We start from the raw sequence: 19,769 nt of genomic DNA, 5'->3' as shown, positions 1-19,769 counted from the left end.
CAGGGAATTTGGGGGAGAAAACCAGGATTGAGAGGTGGGAAAAAAGGAATTTGGGGAGGGGAAAATGGGGAATTTGGGGGGAAAAATGGGAATTTAGGGGAAAAACAGGATTGAGGCGGGGAAATGGAATTTGGGGGGGGGAATTTGGGGTCCCACCTCCCTGTGCTGCGCCCCCTCCTCCAGCACAAAGAGCCCCCCCTCGACCCCCAGCCAGACACTGCTGACGATCCTCAGGCTCCTGAATTTCACCTGCGGTGGGAAAGGGAATCACAAACATCTTAAAATTCAATAAAAAAATAGTAAAATTAAATAAAATAATAATAGAGTTAAATATAATAGCAACAAAATTAAATACAATAATAATAAAGTTAAATAAAACAAATTAAATAAAATAATAGTAAAATTAAATAGTTAAATATAATAGTAAACTTAACTACAATAATAACATGAAATAAAATAATAATAAAATTCAATAACATAATAAAATTAAATACAATAATAACATTAAATAAACTAATAACAAAATTAAATAAAATAATAAATTTAAATACGATAATAACATGAAATAAAGTAATAATAAAATTAAATAAAACAATAACAAAATTAAATGCAATAATAACAACATTAAATAAATTAATAAGATAAACCAATAAACTAATAATAAAATTCAATATAAAATAAAAATAATAATAAAATAATATATAGAAAAATAATAATAAAATACAATAACATAATAAAATTAAATAAAATTAAAACTAAAAATTTAAATACAACAATTAAATTAAATTAAAATCAAACATAATAATAGAATTAAATAAAACAATAAAATGTAATACAATAGCAGTAAATAAAATTATAAAATTAACTTTTAAAATAAGATTTTTTTAAATTATAATTCTTACAGAAATCTAAAAATAAACCAATTTTTTTTTTTTTTCCCCTTATTTTTAATTTTTTTTTTTTTTTTTTAATTTAATCTATTTAATAGAATTTACTCAGGGGGTTCCCCATTCCCCGTGCTCACCCCGCCGAAGGCGCTCTCGTGCAGCCGCTGCCGGAGCTCGATGGAGGCGCCCCCGCCCCGCCCCAGCCCGGCCAGGCCGCAGCTCAGCCCCCGGCAGCGGCTGCTGGAGCAGTCCTGGGGGGCACAAACATTGGGGAGCCCCCCGAAACACGCGGGGTGCGGTGAGGATCCCCCCTGAACCCCCCAAACACCCGCGGTGGGGTGAAGATCCCGCCTGAACCCCCCAAAATACCCTGGGAGTGGTGGGGATCCCCCCTGAACACCCCAAATCCCCTGGAAATGGTGGGGATCCCCCCTGAACACCCCAAAAAAACACCCGGGGTGCGGTGAAGATCCCCTCTGAACCCCCCAAATCCCCTGGCAGTGGTGGGGATCCCCCTGAACACCCCAAAATACCCCGGGGTGGGGTGAAGATCCCCCCTGAACCCCCCAAATTTCGCCGAAGTGGGGATCCCCCTGAAACCCCCCAAACCCCAGGATGGGGATCCCCCCTGATCCCCCCCAAATATCCTGGCAGTGGTGGGGATCCCCCTGAACACCCCAAAATACCCCGGGGTGCAGTGAAGATCCCCCCCTGAACCCCCCAAATTTCGCCGAAGTGGGGATCCCCCATAAACCCCCCAAACCCCAGGATGGGGATGCCCACTGATCCCCCCAAATATCCTGGCAGTGGTGGGGATCCCCCCTGAACCCCCCAAAACACCCACGGTGGGGTGAAGATCCCCCCTGAACCCCCCAAATCCCCTGGAAATGTTGGGGATCCCCTCTGAACCCCCCAAAACACCCGCGGTGGGGTGAAGATCCCGCCTGAACCCCCCAAAATACCCTGGGAGTGGTGGGGATCCCCCTGAACACCCCAAACCCCAGGATGGGGATGCCCACTGATCCCCCCCAAATATCCTGGCAGTGGTGGGGATCCCCCTGAACACCCCAAAATACCCCGGGGTGGGGTGAAGATCCCCTCTGAACCCCCCAAATCCCCTGGCAGTGGTGGGGATCCCCCTGAACACCCCAAAATACCCCGGGGTGGGGTGAAGATCCCCCCTGAACCCCCCAAAATATCCTGGGAGCGGTGGGGATCCCCCATAAACCCCCCAAACCCCAGGATGGGGATCCCCCCTGATCCCCCCCAAATATCCTGGAAATGGTGGGGATCCCCTCTGAACCCCCCAAAATACCCGTGGTGGGGTGAAGATCTCGCCTGAACCCCCCAAAATATCCTGGAAATGGTGGGGATCCCCTCTGAACCCCCAAAAACACCCGCGGTGCGGTGAGGATCCCCCCTGAACCCCCCAAATATCCTGGGAGCGGTGGGGATCCCCCCTGAACACCCCAAATCCCCTGGAAATGGTGGGGATCCCCCCTGAACCCCCAAAAACACCCGGGGTGCGGTGAAGATCCCCTCTGAACCCCCCAAATCCCCTGGCAGTGGTGGGGATCCCCCTGAACACCCCAAAATACCCCGGGGTGCAGTGAAGATCCCCCCCTGAACCCCCCAAATTTCGCCGAAGTGGGGATCCCCCCGAAACCCCCCAAAGCCCAGGACGGAGATCCCCCTTGAAACCTCCAATCCCCTGGAAATGGTGGGGATCCCCTCTGAACCCCCCAAAACACCCGCGGTGGGGTGAAGATCCCGCCTGAACCCCCAAAATACCCTGGGAGTGGTGGGGATCCCCCTGAACCCCCCAAATTCCCTGGAAATGGTGGGGATCCCTCTGGACCCCCCCCCCCCAAATCCCCTGGAGTGGTGGGGATCCCCCCAAATTTCCCCAGAGTGTGATGGGGATCCCCCCCCTGAAACCTCAAAATCCCTGAACCCTCCAAATTCCCTGAAAATGGTGGGGATCCCCCCTGAACCCTCCAAATCCCCTGGAAATAGTGGGGACCCCCCTGAACTCCCCAAATCCCTGAAGCCCCAAATCCCCTGGGATGGGGTGGGGATCCCCCTTGAACTCCCCCAAATCCCCAGAGTTTTGAGGATCCCCTCTGAACCCCTCTGGAGCTTTGGGACCACCCGGATTTTTGGGGATGCCCCTGAACTCCCTGTGAGTTTTTGGGGACCCCTCTGGAGTTCTGGGGACCCCCCCAAAGCCCCCTTGGGGTCACACCCAGCCCTACCAGCCTCTCGCTGTGCCGCAGCTCCTCGGGGGGCACCGGGGTGCCCTCGCTGGGGGGGTGCAGCCTGCAGGAGGCCTGGGGGGGCACGGGGGGGGGCTCAGGGGGCACCAGCACAAGGGGGGGACCCCCCAAGAGCCCCCCCCGGGTGTCCCCCAGACTCACGTTGGCGGCCAGGAGCTGGGTGACAGACAGGATGGGGGCGCCGCGGTGGCCCAGGGCGGGCAGGGCCATGTGCAGGGTGAGGTTCTGCAGGGGGTGGCACCCCAAATTCTGCACCTGCGTGGGGAGGGGGCGAGGGGAGCGCCACCGAAGCCGTGAGGAGCAGCTCCAAAGTGTCCCACCAAAGCCATGAGGAGCTCCTCCAAAGTGTCCCACCAAAGCCATGAGGAGCTCCTCCAAAGTGTCCCACCAAAGTGTCCCACCAAGGCCATGAGCAGCTCCTCCAAAGTGTCCCACCAAAGTGTCCACCAAAGTGTCCCACCAAAGCCATGAGGAGCTCCTCCAAAGTGTCCCACCAAAGCCATGAGCAGCTCCTCCAAAGTGTCCCACCAGTGTCCCACCAAAGCCATGAGGAGCTCCTCCAAAGTGTCCCACCAAAGCCATGAGGAACTCCTCCAAAGTGTCCCACCAAAGTGTCCCACCAAATCCCGGAGGAGCTCCTCCAAAGTGTCCCACCAAACTGTCCCACCAAAGCCATGAGGAGCTCCTCCAAAGTGTCCCACCAAAATGTCCCACCAAATCCCAGAGGAGCTCCTCCAAAATGTCCCACCAAAATGTCCCACCAAATCCCGGAGGAGCTCCTCCAAAATGTCCCACCAAACTGTCCCACCAAAGCCATGAGGAGCTCCTCCAAAGTGTCCCACCAAAGTGTCCCACCAAATCCTGGAGGAGCATGTCCAAACTGTCCCACTGAATCTATGAGGAGCCACTCCAAAATGTCCCGCCTAAACCCTGAGGAGCCTCTCCAAACTCACCACTAAATCCCTCCAAAATACCCCACCGAGTCCTTGAGGAGCTCCTCCAAACTGTCCCACCAAATCCGTGAGGAACATCTCCAAAATGTCCCACCAAAACCCTGAGGAGCTCCTTCAAATTGTCCCACCAAATCCCTCCAAACTGTCCCACCAAATCCCTGAGGAGGTCCTTCAAATCCCCTGAGGAGCATCTCCAAAATATCCCACCAAATCCATGAGGAGCATCTCCAAACTGTCCCGTCAAATCCCTCCAAACTGTCCCATCACATCACTGAGGAGCATCTCTAAAATGTCTCACACCAAAACCCTGAGGAGCTCCTTCAAATCCCTGAGAAGCATCTCCAAAATGTCCATCAACTCCTTGAGGAGCTGCTCCAAATCCATGAGGAGCATCTCCAAACTGTCCCACCAAATCCCTGAGGAGGCCCTCCAAAATGTCCCGTCAAATCCTTGAGGAGCTCCTCCAAAACGTCACACCAAAATGCTGAGGAGCTCCTTCTAATCCCTGAGAAGCATCTCCAAAATGTCCATCAAATCCACGAGGAGCTCCTCCAAACTGTCCCACCAATCTGTGAGGAGTTCCTCCAAATCCCTGAGGAGCATCTCCAAACTTTCCACCAAATCCCTCCAAACTCTTCACCAAATCCCTGAGGAGCATCTCCAAAATCTTCCATCAAATCCTGAGGAGCTCCTCCAGACTGTCCCACCAAATCCCTGGGGAGCATCTCCAAACTCTCCCATCAAATCCCTCCAAACTCACCACCAAATCCTTGAGGAGCTCCTCCAAACTGTCCCACCAAAACCCTGAGGAGCATCTCCAAACCCACCACAAAATCCTTCAGGAGTTCCTCCAAACTTTCCACCAAATCCCTCCAAACTCACCACAAAATCCCTGAGGAGCTCCTCCAAACTCCACCAAATGCCTGAGGAGGATCCCTGTCCACCAAAGCCCCTCGGAACCCCCCAGACCCCCACCCCCAATCGTCATCATCATCATCATCATCATCATCATCATCTCCTCACCTTGAGCGTGGTGGTGAACTCGGGCCGGGGCTGGAGCTGAAGGTGCCCAGGGGTGCAGCTCATAGCGGGGCAGGTTGGTGGCACTGGGGGGGCACAGGGGGGGTCACATCCATGGTGGTGTCCCCATCCGTGACCCCCCCCCACTCTGCAGGTCGGTATTTTGGGGGTGTCCCCGACGCCCCCAGCCCCACCTGGACAGGAACACGTTGGCCTCGTAGCGGATGGGCACCGACAGCTCCACCACGTTGTCCTGCGGTGTCACCTCCCTGCTGTCACTAGATTGGGGTGTGGGGACACTCCTGAGTGTCCCCAAATTCCGGCCACGCCCCCTGGGTGTGGCTCCGCCCCCCCCGGGGCTCAGCCCCGCCCCTCAGCCCTCACCTGGTGGCCCGGAGCGTGAGCTCGGCGCGGTCCAGCAGGACGGAGCAGCTGAACTCCAGCTCCAGCGTGAAGGACACCTGGGGGTCAGCGGGCTTGGGGGGTCTGGGGGGCACCGAGGGGGTTTGGGGGACAGGGATTCTCCTCGGGGATTGGGTGGGACAGTTTGGAGGAGATCCTCAAGGATTTGGTGGAGAATCTGGAGGGGCTCCTCAGGGATTTGGTGGGACAGTTTGGAGGAGATCCTCAGGGATTTGGTGGAGAGTTTTGAGATGCTCCTCAGGGACTTGGTGGGAGAGTTTGGAGGGATTTGGTGGGACATTTTGGAGGGGCTCCTCAGGGATTTGGTGGCTCAGTTTGGAAGGGTTCCTCAAGGATTTGGTGGGACAGTTTGGAGGGACTGAGTGGGACAGTTTGAAGGAACTCCTGAGGGATTTGTTGGGAGAGTTTGGAGGAGCTCTTCAAGGATTTGGTGGGACAGTTTGGAGGGATTGGGTGGGACGTTTTGGAGGAGCTGCTCAGGGATTTGGTGAAGAGTTTGGAGAGTTCCTCAGGGATTTGGTGGGACAGTTTGGAGGGATTGGGTGGGACATTTTGAAGGAGCTCCTCAAGGATTTGGTGGGACATTTTGGAGATGCTCCTCAGGGATTTGGTGGCACAGTTCAGAAAGGCTCCCCAGGGATTTGGTGGAGAGTTCAGAGGAGCTCCTCATGGGCTTCCCCCAGGCTGTACCTGGAGCACGAGGCTGAGGAAGGGGGGGTTCCCCGGGGGTTCCCCGGGGGTTCCCCGGGGTCTCTGGGGGTCTCACCTTGGCCTGCGAGCGGAACACGGGGTACCCCACGCTGCAGCGCCGGCGCTGCCCCCCCAGGGCCGAGCACTCCAACTTCACCGAGCTGGGCTCCTGCGGGGAGACACCACGGGGACTCCTCAAGGATTTGGTGGGACATTTTGGAGATGCTCCTCAGGGATTTGGAGGAGCTCCTCAGGGATTTGGAGGGACAGTTTGGAAGTGTTCCTCATGGACTTGGTGGGACAGTTTGGAGGAGCTCCTCAGAGATTTGGTGGGACATTTTGGAGGAGCTCCTCAGAGATTTGGTGGTGAGTTTGGAAGGACTTGGTGAGACACTTTGGAGGAGCTTCTCAGGGATTTGCTGGGATATTTTGGAGGAGTTCCTCAAGGATTTGGTGGCAGAGCTGGGAGGAGCTCCTCATGCACTTAGTAGGACATTTTGGAGGTGCTCCTTAGGGATTTGGTGGGACAGTTTGGATGAGCTCCTCACGGATTTGGTGGGACAGTTTGGAGCAATTTGGTGTGACATTTTGGAGATGCTCCTCAGCGATTTCCTGAGACGTTTTGGAGGAGCTCCTCAGGGATTTGGTGGGGTTCCTCAGGGACTTGGTGGGGCTCCCCCAGGCTGTACCTGGAGCACGAGGCTGGAGAAGTGGAGGTTCCCAGGCAGCTGCAGCCACAGGCTGGCATTGTAGGCGTTCTCCTTGCGGTTCTCCAGCTCCACCTCCACCAGCATCCTCCTCCGGCCCTTCCGCAGGACGTGGGGGCTCTGCCTGGGGGCCAGGGGGGTCACAGGGCGCTCCTGGCATCCCAGGGACACCACGGGGACACTGGGGGGACACCAGGGCTACCTGGAGCCCACGATGTCCGTGGTGGCCTTGAGCACCAGGTCGGTGACGCACTCGTCGTCATCGCCGCAATCCTTGAAAAACGGGATCTGGAAGGAGACAGGGGATCCTGGTGTGATCCCAGTGTGATCCCAGTGCCGGTGCACACCCCTCCCAGTACACACCAGTTTGCGGAGGGAGGTGGGAGACGCCTCATCCAGCACGGAGCCGCTCGCGGCCTCATCCAGCGCCCAGGTGAGGCTGAGGCTGAGGGGCCGCAGGTAATCCGAGGTGTCCTGCACAACCGGGGGGTCCCGTCAGCCTCACCCGGGCGGGATCCCAGGAATGGGGCCGGGAGGAGCCCCCGAGGGCCGCGAGGAGCCCATGAGGGCCGCGAGGAGCCCCCCGAGAGCTGGGAAGAGCCATGAGGGCCGCGAGGAGCCCATGAGGGCCGGGAGGAGCCCATGAGGGCCGAGAGGAGCCCCCTGAGAGCCGGGAAGAGCCCCCGAGGGCCGCGAGGAGCCCATGAGGGCCGGGAGGAGCCCCCTGAGAGCCGGGAGGAGCCCCCGAGGGCTGCGAGGAGCCCCTGAGGGATGGGAGGAGCCCATGAGGGCCAGGAGGAGCCCATGAGGTCCGGGAGGAGCCCCTGAGGGATGGGAGGAGCCCATGAGGGCCGCGAGGAGCCCACGAGGGCCGCGAGGAGCCCACGAGGGCTGGGAGGAGCCCATGAGGTCCAGGAGGAGCCCCTGAGGGCTGCGAGGAGCCCATGAGGGTCGCAAGGAGCCCACGAGGGCTGGGAGGAGCCCATGAGGTCCAGGAGGAGCCCCTGAGGGCTGCGAGGAGCCCATGAGGGTCGCAAGGAGCCCATGAGGGCCGGGAGGAGCCCATGAGGGCCGCGAGGAGCCCCCGGGGGCCGTGAGGAGCCCATGAGGGCCAGGAGGAGCCCCTGAGGGCAGGGAAGAGCCCCAGGACTGACCAGGACGTGGAAGGGGACGCGGGCGCAGCTCTGCCGGCCCAGCGGGAGCTCCACGCGGCGCTGCAGCAGCCGGCGGGCACCGGAGTCGAAGGCGGCTCGGGATCCCGGGCCCCGCTCCTCCAGGGACGCGTTGTACCGGAGAGCTGCGGGACAGGGGCGGGTCAGGGCCGGGAGAGCCGCGGGGACGGGGGCTGTCCCGGTGGGAGGGACTCGGGGAAACCCGGGGATGCTCCAGGGACACTGCCAGGAGCCTTGGGATGCGCCAGGAGCCTTTGGGATGCTCTGGGGTGCTCCAGGCCCAGCCAGGGATGCTCCAGGGACAATCCCAGGACCCTTTGGGATGCTCCAGGAGCCTCTGGGATGCTCCAAGGATGTTCTGGGATGCTTCAGGGATGCTCCCCACCCAGCCAGGGGTGCTCCAAGGACATTCCCAGGACCCTTTAGGTCACTCCAGGACCCTTTGGGATGCTCTGGGATGCCCCAAGACCCTTTGGGATCCTCCAGGACCCTTTGGGATGTTCTGGAATGTTTCTGGGATGCTCTCCACCCAGCCAGGGATGCTCCAAGGACACTCCCAGGAGGCTTTGGGATGCTCTAGGACCCTTTGGGATGCTCCAGGAATGTTCCTGGAAGGCTCCAAGATCCTTTGGGTTGTTCCAGGACCCTTTGGGATGCTCTGGGATGCTCCAGGCACAGCCAGGGACTCTCCAGGACCCTTTGGGGTGCTCCAAGGATGGTCCAGGGCCCTTTGGGATGTTTCTGAAACGATCCAGAACCCTTTGGGATGCTCTGGGATGTTTCTGCGGTGCTCCCTGCCCAGCCAGGTCTGCTCCAAAGGGTCCCAGGACCCTTTAGGTCGCTCCAGGACCCTTTGGGATGCTCCAAGGATGCTCTGGGGTTCTCCCCACCCAGCCAGGGATGCTCCAGGGACACTCTCAGGACCCTCTGGGTTGCTCCAGGACTCTTTGGGATGCTCTGGGATGTTCCTGGGCTGCTCCAGGGACACTCCCAGGACCCTTTGGGATGCTCCAGGACCCTTTGGGATGCTCTGGGATGTTCCTGGGCTGCTCCAAGGACACTCCCAGGACCCTTTGGGATGCTCTGGGATGCCCCAGGACCCTTTGGGATGCTCTGGGACGTTTCTGGGCTGCTCCAGGCACAGCCCCCGGACCCCGCAGCCCCCAGGCCCGCACTCACCCACATCCATGCCCGGGGGGGCGCTCCGGGAGCGGCTCTGGGCGCGGAAGCAGAGGCGGGCACGGAGGCAGACGGCCCCGGAGCCGCCGCGCCGGCAGTTCCGCCGGGTGACGCTGACGGCCGCCGGCTCCACCGACACCGCCGCGGCCACCTGCAGGATCCAGCGGGACCTGCGGGCACGGCGACACCGGGCACCTCAGCCTGGGGACAGGGACAGCCAGCCATGGGTCTGGGCTGAGGCGTGCAGAGCGCCGGGAGGATCCCGGGTTCTCACAATGGGGAAACTGAGGCACCGAGTGCCTTTCCTCCTGCATGTCCCCATGGGCCACATGTCCCTGTTCCTGGGGTGTCCCTGACCCTTCTCCATGTCCCTGTTCCCAGGGTGTCCCTGTCCCTTCTCCAAGGGACAGCTGTCCTTGTCCCCGCGGTGTCCCTGTCCCCTCTCCATGTCCCTGTCCCTCTCCCTGTCCCCATTCCTGGGATGTCCCTGTCCCTTGTCCCTGTCTCCATTTCCGGCGTGTCCCTCTCCCCTCTCCATGTCCCCATTCCCAAGATGTCCCTGTCTCCATTGCCAGAGTGTCCCTGTCTTTCTCCATGTCCCCATTCCCAGGGTGTCCCTGTCCCCTCTCCATGTCCCCATTCCTTGGATGTCCCTGTCCTTTCTCCATGTCCCCATTCCCAAGGTGTCCCTGTCCTTTCTTCGTGTCCCTGTCCCCTCTCCATGTCCCCATTCCTTGGATGTCCCTGTCCCCTCTCCATGTCCCTGTCCCTTCTCTGTGTCCCCATTCACGGGGTGTCCCTGTCCCTTCTCCATGTCCCTATTCCCAAGATGTCCCTGTCCCCATTCACGGGGTGTCCCTGTCCCTTCTCCATGTCCCTATTTCCAGGGTGTCCCTGTCCCTATTCCTGGCATGTCCCTGTCCCCTCTCCATGTCCCCATTCCTTGGGTGTCTCTGTTCCTTCTCCATGTCCCTGTCCCTTCTCCATGTCCCCATTCCCAGGGTGTCCCTGTCCCTATTCCTGGCGTGTCGCTGTCCTCTCTCCATGTCCCTGTTCCCATTCCCAGGGTGTCCCTGTCCCTTGTCCATGTCCCCGTTCCCGGGTTGTCCCCATCCCCATTCCCGGGGTGTCCCTGTCCTTTCTCCATGTCCCTGATCTCAGAATGTCCCTGTCCTTTCTCCATGTCCCCATTCCCAGGGTGTCCCTGTCCCTTGTCCATGTCCCCATCCCCATTCCCGGGGTGTCACTGTCCTTTCTCCATGTCCCTGTCCCTTGCCCCCACCCCCATTCCCATGGTGTCCCTGTCCTTTTCTCCATGTCCCCATTCCCAGGGTGTCCCTGTCACTTCTCCATGTCCCTGTCCCCATCCCCAGGTGTCCCCACCCCTGTCCCCTGCTCACCGCAGCACCACGGCCGCCCCCTGCGCCCCCACGGCCACGTCCACCAGCCCGTCCCCGTCCATGTCCGTCCGTCCGTCCACGCTGATCCCGAAGTACCGGAGGCTCCAGCCCAGCGCCGCCGCCTCGATGCGCTGGGAACCAGAATTTTGAATTTTTCCTTTTTCTGGCCCAGAGATGGGGTGACTGAGAGGCTCAGTTGGTTTTATAAAATAGAATAAATCGTTTTAAGTGTGAACTTTTAAAATGAAGTTAAATGAAAAATAAAATCGAGTAAAAATAAAATCGAGTAAAATAAATATAAATTTTTTTAAATAGAAGTTTTTGAAACTTCTCTTTTTAGTCTCGTGTGAAGGGTGAGACAATCCAGGTGTTATAATTCACACCATCACAATCAGAAGCTAATTATTTCTTAATTAAAGTACACTATAAGAGTGTCCTTTCTCCATGTCCCCATTCCTGAGGTGTCCCTGTCCCTGTCCCTCCTCCATGTCCCCAATTTTGGGGTGTCCCTGTCCCTTCTCCATGTCTCTGATTTTGGGGTGCCTCTGTCCCCTCTCCATATCCCCATTTTGGGGGTGTCCCACTCTTTTCTCCATGTCCCCGATTTTGGGGTGTCCTTGTCCCTTCTCATTGTCCCTGTCCCTTCTCCATGTCCCCATTCCTGAGGTGTCCCTGTCCCTTCTCCATGTCTGTCTCCTTTCTCCATGTCCCTGTTCCTGGCGTGTCCCTGTCCCTTCTCCATGTCCCTGATTTTGGGGTGTCCCTGTCCCCTCTCCATGTCCCCACTCCCGGGGTATCCCTGTCCCTTTTCCATGTCCCCATTCCCAGGGCGTCTCTGTCCTTTCTCCACGTCCCTGTCCCTTCTCCATATCCCTGTCTTTCTCCATGTCTCTGATTTTGGGGTGTCCCTGTCCCTTCTCCACGTCCCCATTCCCGGGGTGTACCTCTCCTTTTTCCATGTCCCTGTCCCTTCTCCATGTCTCTGATTTTGGGGTGTTCCTGTCCCTTCTCCATGTCCCCATTCCTGGGCTGTCTCTGTCCCCTCTCCATGACCCTGTCCCTTCTCCACGTCCCCATTCCCGGGGTGTACCTCTCCTTTTTCCATGTCCCTGTCCCTTCTCCATGTCCCTGATCCCAGGGTGTCCCTATCCCTTCTCCATGTCTCTGATTTTGGGGTGTCCCTGTCCCCTCTCCATGTCCCCATCCCCAGGGTGTCCCAATCCACTGACAGCGTACCCCCGGCCCCACCAGCGTCGTCACTGCCGCCCTCCCCGGTGTCTCACCTGTTTGCGTTGGGGCAGGAGGGTGCCCGGTGCCACGTGGAACACGTAGAGCGCCCCTCGGTGCCCGTCCTCCAGCGGGGCGCCCACCACGGCTCCGGCCAGCCCGTCCTGGCTCAGGTTGGGCACCGCGCCCAGGGCGGAGCCGAAGCGCGAATCCTGCGGCCTCGGCTCGGGCAGCAGCGACCCCGCGGGGCTCAGGCGCTCCTGGGGGTGCGGGGGGGGCCCTCGGTACCCCCGAGGAACGGGGAGCCCCTCATTGCCGCCGTGTTCCCGCGATCGCCCCAAATTCCCTCGGTACCGCCAAGGGACAGGCGCCTCCTCATTGCCACCGTGTTCCCGCGATCGCCCCAAATTCCCTCGGTACCCCCACGGGACGGGGAGCCCCAAATTCCCTCGGTACCCCCGAGGGACGGGGAGCCCCTCATTGCTGCCGTGTTCCCGCGATTGTCCCAAATTCCCTCGGTACCCCCACGGGATGGGGAGCCTCTCAATGCCACCGTGTTCCCGCGATCGCCCCAAATTCCCTCGGTACCCCCACGGGACGGGGAGCCCCAAATTCCCTCGGTACCCCCGAGGAACGGGGAGCCCCTCATTGCCGCCGTGTTCCCGCGATTGTCCCAAATTCCCTCGGTACCGCCGAGGGACGGGGAGCCCCAAATTCCCTCGGTACCGCCAAGGGCGGGGAGCCCCTCATTGCCACCGTGTTCCCGCGATTGTCCCAAATTCCCTCGGTACCCCCCGAGGGACGGGGAGCCCCTCATTGCCACCGTGTTCCCGCGATTGTCCCAAATTCCCTCGGTACCCCCACGGGATGGGGAGCCTCTCAATGCCACCGTGTTCCCGCAATCGCCCCAAATTCCCTCGGTACCCCCGAGGAACGGGGAGCCCCTCATTGCCACCGTGTTCCCGCGATCGTCCCAAATTCCCTCGGTACTGCCGAGGGACGGGGAGCCCCAAATTCCCTCGGTACCCCCACGGGATGGGGAGCCCCTCAATGCCGCCGTGTTCCCGCAATCGCCCCAAATTCTCTCCTAGTCCCTCTGCATCCTGCTGATCCGCCCATCCCCTGCCCCTGTTCAACCCAGTTCAATCCAGTTCGCCCCAGTTCAACTCAGTTTACCCCAACCCCCATCCCTCTCACCTGCCCCACACCTCCAGGTTCACCCCAGCCTTCTCACCTGCCCCACAGGCACACACAGACCCAGCCCCTCAGGCCCACACCTGCCCCCTCACCTGGCTCACACAGCACACACAGACCCGCCCCTTTCCCCTCACACCTTCCCCACACCTCTAGGCCCACACCTTCCCTTCTCACCTGCCCCACATCCCCAGGCCCACCTCTGCCCCTCTCACCTGCCCCACCCGGTACACGCAGCCCCTCCCGGTCTCACCTGCCCCACCCGGTACACGCCCAGGCCCCTCCCGGTCTCACCTGCCCCACCCGGTACACGCCCAGGCCCCTCCCGGTCTCACCTGCCCCACCCGGTACACGCCCAGGCCCCTCCCGGTCTCACCTGCCCCACCCGGTACACGCCCAGGCCCCTCCCGGTCTCACCTGCCCCACCCGGTACACGTAGACCCTCCCGGTCTCCCAGCTCTGCCCGCCCAGGTAGGAGGGCGCTGCCACCAGCAGCAGCTCGCTGTCCCCATCTCCCTCCAGGTCCAGGGCCAGCACCTCGCTGCCGAAGTAGGAGCCGATCTGGGGGTGCAGGGGGCTGTGAGGCTGAGGGGGGACCCAAATTCACCCCCCCAAAACCCTCAGGGTCCCCCAGCACCCCTCACCTGGTCCCCCGTTAACGCCTGGGCCACGGTCACGGTGCCCGCGGGGTCCAGCTGGAACAGCACCACCTTGCCCTTGTGCTGGAACCGGGGGGCACCAGCCACCAAGAGGCGCTGCCCCCCCGGCAGCTGCAGCGAGGACACCGAGTACCCTGGGGGGACAGCAGGCTCAGAGGGGGACACGGTCCTGGGGGGGCAGGGGGGTCCTGGGGAACCCTAAATATTGGGGTTTGGGGCGTCCCCAGGGTACCCATACGTCCGTGTTTGGAGCATCCCTGGAGCACCCCAAAAATCCAGGATATGGAGCATCCCCAGGGCACCCAAATATCCGGGTTCGGAGCATCCCCAGGGCTCCCCAAATTTACAGGATATGGAGTATCCCCAGGGGACCCCAAGTTTACAGGACGTGGAACACCCCAGGGCACCCCAAATTTACAGAACATTTCTGTGTCACCAAGCACCCCAAATATCCAAGACATGGAGCATCCCCCAGGGCACCCCAAATTTACAGAACATTTCTGTGTCACCAAGCACCCCAAATATCCATTCCATGGAGTATTCCCAGGGCACTCCAAATATCCGGAACATGGAGCATACCCAGCGTACCCCAAATTTACAGGACATTTCTATATCACGAATGATCCCAAATATCCATTCCATGGAGTATCCCCACAATACCCCAAATTTCCAGGACATTTCTGTATGACCAAGCACCCCAAATATCCAGGACATGGAGTATCACCAAGAATCCCAAATATCCAGGACATTTCTGTATGACCAAGGAGCCCAAATATCTATTCCATGGATACGCAGCATCCCCAGGGCACCCCAAATTTCCAGAACATTTCTGTATCACCAAAACCCCATTCCACAAAGCACCCCCCACTTCACCGCTCACCTCCAGGCTGTGGAAAACCCAATTCACCCCAAATCTGGAGGGCTTTGGAACCAAACCCGTCGACCCCCACGGCCCCCAGGGCTCCCCCATACCCAGGTAGGCCGCGTGGTTCCTCAGCTGCGGCGGGAATTCCTCCTGGAACGCCCCTCGGGCCGGCACCACGCGCCCGCGCCGCCGCTCCTCCAGCACGCCGCCCTCCCAGCCGTGGGCTCCCACCATGCCAAAGAGGATCCCGTCCTGCTGGGAGGGGTGGGACACGTCACCTCAGTGCCCTCGGTGTCCCCAGACCCCCGTCAGATTTGTCTGGAAAAATCCCCTTGCCCAGGATTCTCTCCTGGGAAGGTGAGCAGCCTCAGAGGAAAATGAAAACAATCATTCTCTGATTTGCTTCTCCTGTGTTTTGCTCCTTTGGAATTTGTTTAGGGACTGTTTCGTTGGTTTCATGTGAATTGTTTTGACTTAATGACCAATCACAACCCCGTTGGCTCTGTCACATTTTCTGGAAAATTCTCCTTGCCCAGGATTTTCTCCTGGGAAGGTGAGCAGCCTCAGAGGAAAATGAAAACAATCATTCTCTGATTTGCTTCTCCTGCATTTCGCTGCTTTGGAATTTGTTTAGGGATTGTTTAATTGGTTTCATGAGAATTGTTTTGACTTAATGACCAATCACCGCCAAGCTGAGGCTCTGGAAAGAGTAATGAGTTTTTTCATTATTATCTTTTAGCCTTCTGTCTGAATCCTTTCTGTATTCTTTAGTATAGCTTAGTTTAGTATTCTTTTATATAATAGAGTGTCATAAAATAATAAATTAATAAAATAATAAACTAATAAAATAATAAATTAATAAAATAATAAATTCTAAGAACATGGAGTCAGATTCATCATTCCTTCCTGCCATGGGGCACCTCAACAATATCACCCTGCCATGCCAGGGGTGAGATGGGTTCAGAGTTGTTTTCCACCTTTCCCACTGTGGTCACAACTTTCCCAAGGCTGTGAGAAGCTCAGAGAAAGGAATTATAAACAATTCTTATCTTAACTTTCTGCACCTGGTGTTTGCGATCACGTTAATGTTCACAAACATTAATGTGTGTGTTATGTGTATGTGCTAATGTGTGTGAACATGTTAATGTGTGTTGATTACCAAAGGGTGGCTTCTTAATTAGCCAATGTTTTGATTAAAGGACCAATCAGAATATAAAAAGGAATGGGTGTCCTAATAAAGTGGATTTGGCCTTCTGGGCGATTTCTGACTCAGTAGGGACAGGATCACCTCGAGGTGGTGGATGGAAAAGCCAATCTGGGACATCTCCAGCTCGAAGGCGCTCTCGTTGTCCCCGTGGGTGCCTGAAAGAGGAGAAATGAGACTCAGCTCCTCCATCTGGAATCCCCAGCCCTTCCCACCATCCCAGCCCCAAACCAGCACCTTCCAGGCTGAAGATCCGATCTCCCAGAGCATCCACGATGTCGTTGAGGGCGGCCTCATCCGTGACGTTGAAGAAATACTTCTCATCGGGGTCGCTGGCGATGAACTTGATCTCCCGGATGAAATCCTCGGGGTCCTGCTGCCTCCTCAGGTAATGCCCCAGCACCTGAGGGATGGACAGGGCTCAGCAGGATGCCCAGGGCCCGGGGGGACGCAGGGAGGGTGGCGGGGGCTCACGGCGATGGCGTAGCGGGTGACGTTTGCGGCGCTCGCACTCGGCCAGCGCCGCGGGCAGCTCGTCCCCGTCGTGGGACTCCCCGTCCGTCAGCACCAGCAGCAGCCGCGCGGCCCCCGGGCGCCCGCCCCGCGCCGGGCTGAACGACTCCGTGCTGTGGGGAGGGATGGAGGGTGAGGGCCTGGGCAGCCCGTGGTGAGCTCTGCCCCAGGGCTGAGCCTGATGCCAGCCCTGACCCTGACCCCCGTCCTGATCCTGATTCCAGCCCTGATCCTGATCCCAGTCCTGATCCTGATCCCAATCCCAGCCCTGATCCTGATCCCAACCGTGATCCTGATCCTGATCCCAGTCCTGATCCTGATCTCAGTACCAACCCTGATCCCAGTCCTGATCCCAGTCCTGATCCTGATCCCAACCGTGATCCTGATCCTGATCCCTGTCCTGATCCTGATCCCAATCCCAGCCCTGATCCTGATCCCAGTCCTGATCCTGATCCTGATCCCAGTCCTGATCCTGATCCCAACCGTGATCCTGATCCTGATCCCAGTCCTGATCCTGATCTCAGTACCAACCCTGATCCCAGTCCTGATCCCAGTCCTGATCCTGATCCCAGCCCTGATCCTGATCCCAGTCCTGATCCTGATTCCAGCCCTGACCCCAGTCCCAGCCCCAATGCCAATCCAAATCCTGACTTGATCCCAAACCCAATACCAATTCCAATCCCGATCCCAACCTAGACCCTAAACCCAACTCTGACCACAATCCCACCCCGATCCTGCCCCCACTCCCATCCCGATCCCAGCCCCAATCCCATCCCGATCCTGCCCTCAATCCCATCCCAATCCTAGTCCCACTCCCATCTCGATCCCGCCCCCAATCCCACCTCAATCCCGCCCCGATCCCCCCCCCAGTCCCACCATGCCTCCCGGATGGCCATGGCCGTCCTGGTCTCCCTGCCCTCCTGCCGGGTCAGGTTCCGCGCGGCCTCCAGCAGGCTCTGGGCTGTGGGGTGCTGCCCCAGCGCCCACTCCTGCACCAGGTGCTCCCCGTACTGCAGCACCCCCACCTGGAACGGGGACAGTCGCAGCCAGAGAGAACCCCCCAAATTCACAGGGAACCCCCAAATCCCCACGGTGCTGCCCCAGCGCCCACTCCTGCACCAAGTGCTCCCCGTACTGCAGCACCCCAACCTGGAACGGGGATGGTCAGAGCCCCAAAGCATCCCCCAAACCCACAGGGAACCCCAAACCCACAGGGACATCCCCCAGATCCACAGGGAACCCCAAAGTCCACGGGCAATCCCTCAAATCCCCAGGGACACCCCTCAAACAACCAAGGAATCCCCAACTCTATGGGAACACCTCAAACCCCCAGGGACCCCCCAAACCCCCAAGGAATCCCAAAATCCACAGGAACATCCTTCAAACCCCCAGGGAACCCCCAAAACCCCGGGGACATCCCTCAAACCCCCCCAGAGAGCCCCCAAAACCCCGAGGACATCCCTCAAACCCCCCCAGAGAGCCCCCAAAACCCCAGGGACATCCCTCAAACCCCCCCAGAGAGCCCCCAAAACCCCGGGGACATCCCCCAAACCCCCAGGGAATCCCAAAATCCACAGGAACATCCCTCAAACCCCCAGGGAACCCCCAAAACCCCGGGAACATCCCTCAAACCCCCAGGGAACCCCCAAACCACAGGGACCCTTCAAACTGCCAGGGTGGGCAATGCCATCACCCCAAGGGACAATGGCATCACCCCAGGGACATCACCCCAAGGACAGTGACATCACCCCAAGGCTGGCATCACCCCAGGGACAATGCCATCACCCCAAAGGACAATGCCATCACCCCAAGGGACAACAGCATTGCCCTGGAGACAGTCCCTTGCTCTGGGGACACCATGGTGGCCCCACTAAGGTGCCACACCAGGTGGCATCACCCCAGGGACAATGCCATCACCCCAGGGGCAATAGCACTGCCCTAGAGACACCACCACAGCCTTGGGGACATTGTAGTGGCCAAGGTGTCACACCAGGTGGCATCATCCCAAGGGACAGTGGCATCACCCCAAGGCTGCCATCATCCCAGGGACATTGCCATCGCCTCAAGGGACATCACCCTAAGGGATGATGCCATCCCCTTGCCCTGGGGACGCCGTCCCAGCCCTGGTGACACCGCGGTGGCCTGACCTGTGTCTGCCCCGGCCCGATGAAGAAGCGTTCCAGAACGTTCCCCAGGAAGGCCTGCACCTCCTCCCAGGGGTAGATGCTGTTGGAGCCGTCCAGGAGCACCACGATGTCCATGAAGGTGGAGCAGCCTGGCAGGGGACACCGGGGGTGACACCGGGGGTGGCAGGGCCCGGGGGCTCCCAGGAGGTGCCACCCCACTCACGCTGGGCCGTGGGGGCCATGGTGGCCACCAGCTGCAGCTCCTGGTCCAGCTGGACGCAGCGGCCGGGGCTGAACACGGAGGTGCCGCAGTGCTGGGACCACAGCGGGGCACAGGCCTGGGGACGGGGGGGGACACGAGGTCACAGCAGGGACATCGCCGCCCCCCCCGCCACCCCCTGCCTCAGTTGCCCCACTCCTGCCTCAGTTTCCCCATCCCTTCTCCCCTTTCCTGCCTCAGTTTCCCTCAACCACCCTCGGTCTCCTTCTTCCCCTCCTCTAGTTTCCCCTTTCCCACCTCACTGCCTCATTCCTGCCTCAGTTTCCTGATTCCTCCCTCAGTTTCCCCATTCCTCCTTCAAATTCTCCATTCCTGCCTCAGTTTCCCCGCCCCTCCCTCAGTTTCTCCATTCCTGACTCAGTTTCCCCACTCCCACCTCACTGCCCCATTCCTGCCTCAGTTTCCCCACTCCTGCCTCAGTTTCCCTGCCTGTGCCTCAGTTTCCCTATTCCTGCCTCAGTTTCCCCGCCCGTGCCTCAGTTTCCCCTCCCATGCCTCAGTTTCCCCATTCCCGTGCCTCAGTTTCCCCGCCCATGCCTCAGTTTCCCTATTCCTGCCTCAGTTTCCCTATTCCTGCCTCAGTTTCCCCGCCCGTGCCTCAGTTTCCCCCGCCCGTGCCTCAGTTTCCCCGCTCACCACCAATCCCCCGTCCCCCGGACTCGGCCAGGGTCATGCCCAGGTGCCCGGCGCTGCTGCTGAGCCACGGAACCGCAGCGCCTTGGGGACAACGGGGACAGAAACGGGGTGAGCGCCTCGGGGGGGGGGGGGGAACCCCAAAACCTCAGCAGGGTCTGGGGTGTGGGGGGACCCCCAGAGTGCAGCACCCCCAGCTGGAATGGGGAGGGTCAGAGCCAGAGGGAGCCCCAAAACAACCCCCAGACCCACAGGGAACCCCCAAACCCACAGGGACATCCCCCAGACCCACAGGGAACCCCCAAACCCACAGGGAACCCCCAAACCCACAGGGACATCCCCCAGACCCACAGGGAACCCC

At 58.7% G+C, this 19,769-nt stretch overlaps 1 protein-coding gene across 1 annotated transcript in view; it reads right to left on the bottom strand.

Moving 5' to 3' along the window:
- ITGA10 (integrin subunit alpha 10) overlaps window positions 1-19,769 on the bottom strand; it is a 28,536-nt gene that overhangs the window by 5,275 nt on the left and 3,492 nt on the right. Inside the window, 29 exon segments of the mRNA XM_059490263.1 lie at window positions 157-249; window positions 1,025-1,138; window positions 3,143-3,217; window positions 3,305-3,418; window positions 5,140-5,188; window positions 5,190-5,222; window positions 5,331-5,414; window positions 5,521-5,597; window positions 6,326-6,418; window positions 6,939-7,080; window positions 7,159-7,244; window positions 7,320-7,430; window positions 8,111-8,253; window positions 9,308-9,477; window positions 10,708-10,838; window positions 11,991-12,194; window positions 13,546-13,689; window positions 13,773-13,921; window positions 14,760-14,930; window position 15,587; window positions 15,941-16,014; window positions 16,094-16,259; window positions 16,331-16,354; window positions 16,356-16,482; window positions 17,246-17,394; window positions 18,517-18,644; window positions 18,719-18,833; window positions 19,412-19,429; window positions 19,431-19,492. Coding sequence (XP_059346246.1) covers window positions 157-249; window positions 1,025-1,138; window positions 3,143-3,217; window positions 3,305-3,418; window positions 5,140-5,188; window positions 5,190-5,222; window positions 5,331-5,414; window positions 5,521-5,597; window positions 6,326-6,418; window positions 6,939-7,080; window positions 7,159-7,244; window positions 7,320-7,430; window positions 8,111-8,253; window positions 9,308-9,477; window positions 10,708-10,838; window positions 11,991-12,194; window positions 13,546-13,689; window positions 13,773-13,921; window positions 14,760-14,930; window position 15,587; window positions 15,941-16,014; window positions 16,094-16,259; window positions 16,331-16,354; window positions 16,356-16,482; window positions 17,246-17,394; window positions 18,517-18,644; window positions 18,719-18,833; window positions 19,412-19,429; window positions 19,431-19,492 — 3,047 coding nt within the window.

The sequence above is a fragment of the Ammospiza nelsoni genome, chromosome 28 (genome assembly GCF_027579445.1).
Source record: "Ammospiza nelsoni isolate bAmmNel1 chromosome 28, bAmmNel1.pri, whole genome shotgun sequence".
Taxonomy (NCBI): Eukaryota; Metazoa; Chordata; class Aves; order Passeriformes; family Passerellidae; genus Ammospiza; species Ammospiza nelsoni.
Note: the sequence above shows the minus strand (reverse complement) of the source record. Positions and strands in the feature narration are given on the sequence as shown.